General features: G+C 39.2%; 1 protein-coding gene across 1 annotated transcript; it reads left to right on the top strand.

Annotated features, from left to right (window-relative positions):
• Positions 1-5,316: 5,316 nt before the first annotated feature.
• LOC135470455 (vasorin-like) lies at positions 5,317-9,489 on the top strand. Its single transcript, XM_064749413.1, has 2 exons — positions 5,317-5,592; positions 6,076-9,489. The coding sequence occupies exon 2, from the start codon at positions 6,201-6,203 to the stop codon at positions 8,139-8,141; it is 1,941 nt and encodes a 646-aa protein (XP_064605483.1). The 5' UTR covers positions 5,317-5,592; positions 6,076-6,200; the 3' UTR covers positions 8,142-9,489.
• Positions 9,490-10,270: the final 781 nt, after the last annotated feature.

Genomic DNA, 10,270 nt, shown 5'->3' with positions numbered 1-10,270 from the left:
GAACAGGGCCCACCTACGCTAGTCCATCTTAACGTCACGAACAGGACGAAATGCCTACAATGCTGGGGCCAAATGAACAAAGCCATTTCTTACTTAAGTCCAGATGTAAAACCTCTTCACAATGCTTTTTTTAGTAGTATAATTTGAAATTTAGAAAAATTTGTCTTAAGACAATATCAATGAGGTGGACAAAATTTTAATTTCCGAACCCGAAAAATGAGTTTTAAGATAGCATTTTAAATTTTGATTTAAGTCTGAAATGGCTTAGAGGAATCGGCATCTCAATTTACAAGGAATTGAGACTACCTATGAATATCGTATAGATAGGCACAGTTCACAACGAGAATATTATCTTACTTGTAGACCTATATCCAGGGTACAACTGCGAACTAGAGTTAGAACTTTGGCTGGGAGCCATACCACGGTCAAAGTATACATGGTTATCGGAAGGCCTTCTAGATTCGGCTGTGTTATACGCTAAATCAGAATCCGAGTCTTGGGGATCCCGTGGTGGAACAGTGTTGGCGTTGTAAAAACGAGACATGTCGACAGGTCAGCTCATCATATTCACCGATGAGTTTCCTCGTTCATGGATATCACTTAATCAAATCGTCTTTGGACACACTCGTATAACACAAATTGTTTGTTGCTTCATAGCAATGACGTCATAAACGTGAAATTGGCCAATCAAATGCCTTTGGTTACGAGGGCGTCATAGATCTATGACGGTTTCTCTGTGATGCTAAACACTTCTGACGCAACGAGACAATGGATACATCCAAATGTGTATTTTTGTGCTAAAACCACTTCATAACGTCACAGAGAAATTGGGACGATGAATGCCTGTCCGTCCGATCAATTTTCATCTAACTTCAGGGATTACAGCATTTTCGATGGCCCACTTAGCAGTGAAAGCAAACCTTTCCATTACAAGATACACTCAACCTTGAGTCATCTTAGTAAAACCGACTCGAAAGAACTCAACACACCTATGCATTTGGGTACTTTTCGTCATAATCACATGGTGTGGACAAGACAAGGCTTTGTTGACGAAAATGCGTACTGTAACAAATGTATATATTTTTGAGTACGGGTACAATGCTTCTTATAAAATTATATACAATACCACGTGTTTCGAACCCACAAAATATCAAAAAACCAAAAACAATTAGTATATACTTTTGCAGTTGTCAGGTAAAGTGTAGCTTAGATGGTAGTGTATGTTGGTGTCAAACTGTGCATGAGTTTAATTACTTGGAGTCATTAAAAAGTTTGGTATATGGAATAGTACAAACGGTGCATTCTTGATATCATCGGCAGGCAAATAGATCACTGATTATATTTCGACACTGCAGGAAGAATACTGTTAACACGATTATCAACAGGTAAAACAGGGGTACAAGTGCAAGGTCATACAGATTTTGAGATCTTGACCAAGGTTATCCACACTATATCTACCATTCCATGGGTGGTATTATTGTGTGATTGTATACTGGTTGGAGTGTATTATATATATAATTGGAGTAAATTATATATATATATATAATCTGTTGACTGGCATGCTCATTTCATAAGCCTGTTATATCGTAACTTACTTATTGCCTGCTTAAACTAAATCGCTGTCATACTGGGCGGAGAATAAAGGATCTGATAGCTCAGGGCACCTATAGTGTTAAACTGTTCAAACAGTTCCCCCTGACAAGCCAAGCGAGACGTTCCTAAAGTATGAGTTTCTGCTTTGAATTAATCTATTAATATACTTAAGGCCCTCGTAAGCACAATAACTATTGGGTTGTGGTCTTCGCTAACCTTTCCGAAACATGCAGTCGTCCCCTACAGAGCGTGGAACTAGTTAGCGGAATAAACCGTTAGCGGCTTGAGAAGGCGTCGGGTGTGTCGCCGATGAAACAAGGCAGGGTGATCTCTGTAACGCGCTGTTAAGCATAATTAAAAAGTACACTACGTTTACGTGCGGAATGGCCTTCCGAAGGAGTCACGAGTAAACAGATAATAGATTGTCGAAAACGGAGAAACCTTGTCGAAGACTTAAGTGAACTGGACAGAACTTCTCTGTGTATAACCATGTCAAGGAGACGTCAACAACAACACGGTGGGCAGCTTAATTTCACATCATCTCATCGGCGCCTTAGCATACCCACACACAGTACAGAGTTCTGTGTAAGGGCGTCCAAACTAAACTTTGGCAAAGGCAAAACTTTGAGCGATTGCAGCAGGACTTTACTGGAAAGCTATAGTGGTTCGGTGAGTGCAGCTGATATGTTGGGAAGCCAGAGATTCTATAACCGTGGATTGATGCCACAGGCCTCCGCCTCCTCCTTCTCCTTGTCTCTACCGGGAGTTGCAACCCAGCGTCTGGCTGCGGCTCAGTCTTTAGGCATCATGGGCCAGAAGTACTTCAAAAAGCCCTATCCAAGAAAGCAACTCGATGACGTCAGTGGTAAAACACAAGAAGAGTGTTCAGTCTACGATGAGAGCGCATCCTCGCCAAGAAATCTAGAGCATCTCGACAATGACAACAAACAGAAGATAGGCAAAGAAGCGAAGCATAAAACCTCCTTGGTTACCACCGAGTTTGGCTTCAAATGCAGGCGAACAGACGCATTCTCTGGAAACACAAAAAAGAGAGTCGTAGAAAGCAGCAAACTTGAGAAGCACATTGCGGAAGGAGCACGGAAGCATATTATTGCGTGTCACATCGCTCCAACAGCTCGACGGGGTTGTCCCGCCATTCAAAGCTATCACGCCCTTCGAGATTCCGTCTCACCCGTAATGAAATCGTCCAAGTACGCGCGAAGTGAAGTGGTCTCTACCTCCGTGACAGATCATCGAAACAAACCTTGCATCGCAAAGCTAAAATTGTCAAAGAACACAATGACAATGAGCACAACCTCCTTGGGCAATTCTCCGACCGCGAAACTCCCGGAGGTTGTGGGAACTCTAGTGCAACAAACAGCAAAGCCGATACATCAAGCTGCTTGACACCTAGGTTTAAATGGAGACTGCCTTTCTGTCATACATGAGGTTTTGTTAAATACTCAACCTATCAGATTTAATGTCTTTAAAATGAAGAAATGTGTTGAAAGTGCTGGTTTTCGAATTCTTTTGGACAGATTTTGCGCAGTTTTGATAATCATAACATTACTGTCTGCCAATTTTGTTTACGCTTGTTTACGGAAAGAAACTGTTCATTACGTGGATAAATACATGTCTTGCGTAGAACCACTCCTATAAAGATAGCCGAGTTATTAACGGTCAATGATTTAAATATATATGTAACATTGATCTGTGTTTCTTCGAGTAGTCCAACACATTGTATTCAATCCAGTGCAATTATAAAGGCCACGCAGCTATCAGATTTAGACGCCACAACCCAGCTTTCAAACGCCACACATGCCTACCCACAAGATTCTGTGCAAATTGTTATACGCATGCACGCGCTCTCTGGCATTTTCTGTATGAGATTTCGAGCGTATAATTACTATATTTCCACCAGTCCAGTGACCACGGCGGGCCAGCCTTTGTTTAGAACCACAACTCCTGACAAATGGCTGTTTATCGAATACATATAAGAGAACGGCAATTTAAATAACCAAGTATACATTTCGCTGTTCCTTGTTTCGACGTTATGTACTTCCATACATATTTGTGCATTAAAATGTTTGTATAACATATTTGATAATTCATCTGGGTATGTGTATATACAATGTATCTAAAGGCATGTTATTAACTGTCTATATACATTCGCAGGCGCGGGCCATGGTCTAGTGGTTAACGGCACTTGTCTGTCAATTGGCAGGATAAAGGAGGCACGGTTCAAATCCCTAGCTAAGGGAATTTGCACGTTCCACTGTTCTCATTGCATGCATTGTATGGCCATGGTGGCAATGAGCGATCGACCCTGCTCTTGTGACCCATTGCATGGTCTAACGTTCGTCAAAGACCCATTTTCTGCCACGAATATTTTGTGCACGTATCTACTCGTATACGTGTTATGCGTGTAGGACAGTTCATCAGTAACTTACCAAAGGTCGATGGTTTAGCCTGGGCACTCAGGTTTCCTCCCCCATGAAACTGAACGCAATGTGAAAAATCCTTTCATGACCATACTTTGTGTTAATCAACAATTGAATATATTCAATCACGTTAAATATAATATTCTGAAAAGAACAGATAACAAATAATTTAACCTAAGTAATTTCGCAAGAGAGAGGGAAACATACTTGAGTAGTCACGACAAATTTGTTCTGACGAATTTGGTAACTCGATCTGTTGATCAACTTTCAATCTGAAATTCTTAAGAAACCATTGGAGGCGCCATGTTAGAGAAACCGGAAATACGATGTCGCGACACACGTGCCCCGGGCTTGTATGGCTATAAAACGCAGAGCAGAGTTTTAAAGAGATAAGGCTTTAAAGAAATAATGTGGTCGATTTAATTTACTTTGAACTGCAATATCATAAATGTAAAATAAAAGGTTTCGCTTTTTAGACTTTGTTTTGGATAGTTCACTGATGCATACATTTTTTGATCTCGTCTTTTTTTTTTTTAAAGCAGTAGATCCGGGGTGCAACCTCGAGTTGAGTAAAATAGATAACCTTGCTCTCACCTCGCTTTTACCCTTTGAAAGGAAGAAGTTACCAATTACTCGTCACCCATGCAGGTGTCAGGATATGATGTGACTGGGTAAGGCTTTATGTCTGGTGTCTTCAACATGGCGCTCAAGTGAGGCTGTATTAAAAACATTTCGAGATCGCTCGAACGCAAAGGTTGGTAAAATTTTGTTAGGTAATGCATGGAAGTAGAATAAATTCTGTTCTGCCTCCATGGATTATGTGACTAGAATAAACAAATATAGTGTGGTATATTGGCGTTGTTTTTATCCTAGCTCCACGTAGCTAGAAGGTGTACCTACGCGGAGCTATTTTTATCCAAGGTTTCAAAACAGTCGTCGTATAAGTGAAAAATTCTCAACGGTGAATATAATAACAGAATACAATAGCATTGACACTAAAACCAGAGCATGTGTTATTTGGCAAATGGTCACACATATTACCGGTGGAATCCGGCGATTTGTCAATTTAACCAGCACTCATATAGATGAATACATGTGTATACACACTGTACAATCTGTAGTGCTGTTTACGTGCTCGAGTGAGTGTTTGTCGTCATATTACACGTAAATGAAAACAGTTCTCCCACGTCATTCACTTGCAAACGTCATGCAATGACGTCACGTATCACATTCTGGGCGTTACTGACATACGAATGTAGCTCCATCTACCCAGCATGATGTAAACGCACGATCGCAACCAATGTACGCCTATCGAAATATATATCGAAAATCTTTTGTACGGATGGCTCTTTCTGGTGCCTTTATGCCCCCTACAGGATTCGTACAGCGCTTTTGAAACTAACTTTGGAAGAGAAGGAATGTGGAGTAACCTTTAATCGAAAGTAACGTGCCGGGAAATATTTCAAATTTTCAACTCCGAAGAGCTTGAAACGTTAGAAATGCCAGCTAACCGACACAGATAAGCCCTGGAAGTCCTGTCGCTTGAATAACTCCACAGGTGAGTTAGAGATTGTCCTTTCATTTCAGTGTGGCAAACTAATCTCATTTTTGGAGAAAAGGCCGAAGGAAAAAACTTGCTTCTAGCAAATAAACGAACAATGAAACTTCGTGTTGTTGTTGTTTCAGCCCGGGCATCGAATGTTTGAAGACGTTGTTAAAAAGAAATCAGACACACAAACTCAATAACTATTGAAGATTCAAGAAGCTAATGAGAGATTAAAAATAAATATGTTCATCAGTTTCACAGTGGACCGTTAAAATACATTTCCAATACCGGGTATCACGGCTAGTTAGTTAAAAAAAACTTCAGATGAACTAAATCGATATAGGCCTATGTCTTTTATATTTTGTTTTATACTTTTGATACATGTGTATCACTATTTAGACCTCTACTCCGTCGTCATATTCATGTCTTCTGTAACATTCAGTAAGACTGGAAGGCATTACTATTTGCATTTTTATGTTTTTCTTCTTGTTGCAGGTTCAACAGACAGATATGGTTGCCCCAAAAAGCTGCATCAAGCATGGGTTCTACATTTGTTCTCTGCTTTTGTTTGTCGTGTGTCAAGTTACCCTTGTGAATCACTAGCATCTTGTCATCCATGCATGTGTTCTCAGAAGTACTACAAACAGCTCAACAGAATGATTACAGGGGCGTACTGCCAAAACAGGAGCTTGTCAGACTTTCCTGGTGACCTGCCTTTGAGTCTGAAAGGTATAGATGTCAGTTACAATGCCATACATACTGACAGTCTAGGCAACATTGTACAGTACAGTAACCTGCTTGTGTTGTCGCTGGCCCACTGCCAGCTGGACACAGTTCCAGAGGATACCTTCAAAAATCTGACATCCCTGAGACTTTTGGACCTTACTGGAAATGAACTGATTAGCATACAAGAATCAGCTTTCAGGGGACTAACTTCTCTCAGATATTTGAAGGGACTTGCTACTGGCTACATTGATAGTGGCAGTTTCCATGGACTGCCTCAGCTACGACAGCTGGATTTAACACTCCATCAAAAAGTAGCACCAGGAAATCTTTTTCAAGGCCTACAACTCAAAGTGTTGATTCTCAACTTGACTACGTCTACAACTGTGCCACGCGACATTTTCAATGTTGCCAATTACAGTTTGCAAGAAATTGCATTTTTTGGTCCCAAACTATCTACACTTCCACCAAATTTATTTTATGGTTTAGTGCTGTTGAGAAAAGTTGAAATAGTTGCACCAGATCTTTATGCCATTCCTGACACCAGTTTTAAAGGCCCTGGTGATTTGCGATTTGGTTGGTGGGATTTAGGGTTTGATGATTATACAAAGGGAGGCCGTCTAGATTCGGCACCGCTGAATATTGGCCACATCACATTGTCTGGAATGAAGGTAGTTCCTCCTGGACTGTTCCAGAATCAACAGAGCTTGGAGACACTGAAATTGACAGATATAGACCAGATTCCAAGTGTAGTGTTCTCTGATTTGCAGACCTTAAATTCCCTGGACATGTCAGGATGTAATCTAAAGTGGGTACCCCACCTCAAGGCTCTGAGTGGACTAAAACACCTAAACATGAGTGGTACAAACATCCAGGCCATCCAGCCAAATACTTTGCTGGGTCTTCACTCACTGAGGTCACTGGACCTCTCACATAACTGTATATATTATATTCCCAAGGGTGTATTCAATGATGTTGGAATTACACTAGTGCACCTAAATATAAGCAACAATAATATTGAAGGCTTAGACCCCCTTGCTTTTGAGAATGTTCTTGCCCTCAGATCTCTGGACCTAAGCAACAACAATTTGACCAATTTTCACAAATCACAGTTTTCCAAACTACAAAATCTGCAGACACTGGATTTGTCTAAGAACCTCATTGAATCTTTACACGAGTTGCTATTCATGAAGCTGGAGGACCTTGTTCGAGTTGATTTATCCAATAACAACCTGAAGGAAATACCTGAAAGCCTTTTTAATAACACACTAGCACTGAGGTTTTTTGACATATCAGGAAACAGACTAACTTTTCTCCCACCCGACATTTTACAAGTATTTGACCTATTGTCACTTGAGGATAATCCAATATTTTGTGACTGCAATGTCTACACAATAATGATGCACAATCAAAAATCAAAAATAACAGGCAAGTGTGATTCTCCAGATGATCTAGCTGGCACCTCATTGCAAAAACTGAATTTGTCAGATGTGTGTTTTATGGAGACAACTACAATGGAAACTACCACAGTTGCAACAATACAGAAACTAACAACCACAAGGTTGACCGAGAAGCCAACCACTACAACTCCAGCACCCAGCACCACAACGAAGCCTCCACTGATTGAAGTTGATATAGACAAAGGCAGTGGGTATGTTGTGTACAACACTGCCAGGAACAAACCAGTTGATAAATATTTTATGAGGTCAGAGTGGTTTATTGTTGGTGCAAGTGGGATTTCACTTTTAGTGAGTACTGCCGTGATCATGGGGGTGTTTAAATGTGCCAGGACTTGGACCAGAAGTAGAGTGTATGTTGTGAACTCACGCCCTCTTTAAACCACCTTTACACGTAAACATGTTGGTTGCTGGATGACCATTTCAGCTACATTTATAGTATTGACTTTTAGCTGTACCAGAATGTATCAAAAAGTGTGAATGATCTTTTGTTACCATAACTGCCAGCTTGTGTGAAATGCTCATATTGACAAAGGAACATTATAATCATAGAGATAAATGTTAAATGTCATTTTTATGCATGCTTACACCAATATTATTGGGGTTAAGTAATCACAAAATCTGATAGAACCCAAAAATATGATTTTTAACTGTTTAAGTGTTCTAACATCAAGTCATAATCATGGATGTCATGTTAACACAATTTTTACTTTTGATAAAATATATAGATGAACTATCCCTCATATCCTACAGATTTTGTATGGTGTTTGTCAATGCTCACTAGTGCTTTGACACCAATATTCAAAAAACTGTATTAAAAATAAGATCAAAAAATAAAACTTCAGTGATTGTTTTGTTCTGAAGATTCTTTCACATCCTAGTAAAAAGCCTAAACTGAAAATTTCTCACTTATGTGATTGTGGTCAACTTTATGTGTGAAAACTGGAGTGCCATGAAGTAAACACCCAACTTTAGTAAGTTACTGACAAACTTACCCTACAAGAACTGTCAACTGCTTATTGTCACCAATCCCCAATGAAGATCATAACCAAATGTCCACAACCCATTCCTCAGCATGCCAATTGATTTTCTTTGCATGTATTAAATAAAAAGCAGAAGTTAAATTTCATGTACATGGCTGATAAAAAAAACCTACAGTCCATTCAGTTTATCGTTAACCTTGTCAAGGTAAAAACAAAAATCTTTCAACATCAAACAGCAGATGAGAAAAAAATGGATCCAAGCTCAAGGCCAGGGGTGAATTAATTTATTTGATTTGTGCTGTACACTGTACAAGCATTTTTCAGTATACATTACAAGATTGCAGTCATGTCAATGATTGGAGTAAACCATTAAATAAGACAAAACTCAACTGTGTGATACGTATAAAATGTTTTCCTTGGATGTCTGCATTACCCTTTGAACAAATACTGAGGTGACAAGGAAAGTACAACTTGGGAATGTGTTTCTTATTGCAGTGAGCATCCTGAGAATATTAAGTTGTGTTGCCGCACAAACAAAATACATGAAATACCACAAAATGTTTGTTATGGAACCCAGAACATTGTAATCTACACAAGAAAATGATACCAATTTATGTCCACAAGCAATTTTTACATGTGATTTGCTAAAGCTCAAAAAATGCTAGAGCATATTTCCTCTGCAAATTCCAGGTTTGCACAAGCAAGAGACTCCATACAGAATTGGCCTGATAATTTCTTGGCATATTACTATCAGTATATTGGTTAAGCTGTCGGAGGCAACTAATTACATAGTTCAGAATGGTTCAATAATATTGGTGAAATGAGTTATGTGAAAAAAGGCAGTTAGGTTGATCTTTTTTTCTGATATTCAGCACATCTAATGTGACAGTATGTATCCATGACACCAGCACTCTACTATTACATCACATTTGCTGCAACTTATTATGATGTTGCCTCATCAAATCCTTTTTGCAGTGGTTGCTAGATGCTGTTTACGTGCAATAAATGGATTTTATATAGATATTAATTAAGATGACACATCAAACTTGATTATCAAAATAATATCAGTAATGTAATAATACTTAATGCTTACAGTGCGTACACAAATTACATCCAGTTTTAGGGTCCATTCTTTGCATACAAATGTTAATTTTGTTTACAATGAAGCTGTGTTACATAATGTTATATAAGTCACCTGGCACAGGGATCACAAAGCATTCTTAGAATTGTCACAACTTCAGTCTTTTGGTATGTCCTTTTCCATTATTTTAGCTGAAATCTGCTGTACAATAATTTACCCAGAATTTACCATTTCAATGATCATGTCAATTCAGCTGTATCCATATCAGTATCCAAATCTGAACAAGTCTATTAATAATGGTAGCTTAAAAGGTTTACTTTGGGCCAAAGTTGATATGAAATAACACTGACAGAATTATTCATACCACAGTGACAAAACTTGTGCAGTGTTTCAGAGTGGAGAGTTGGATAGTGACGTGTGAAGTAGTCCATAGATCTGTGTAGCCT

Source organism: Liolophura sinensis, chromosome 7 (genome assembly GCF_032854445.1).
Source record: "Liolophura sinensis isolate JHLJ2023 chromosome 7, CUHK_Ljap_v2, whole genome shotgun sequence".
NCBI classification, from domain to species: domain Eukaryota; kingdom Metazoa; phylum Mollusca; class Polyplacophora; order Chitonida; family Chitonidae; genus Liolophura; species Liolophura sinensis.
This window is presented reverse-complemented; position numbering and strand designations above follow the sequence as displayed.

What these genes read in the sequence shown, in the direction of transcription:
- LOC135470455 (XM_064749413.1), top strand. Translation starts at nt 6,201, where the DNA reads ATGTGTTCTCAGAAGTACTACAAACAGCTCAACAGAATGATTACAGGG.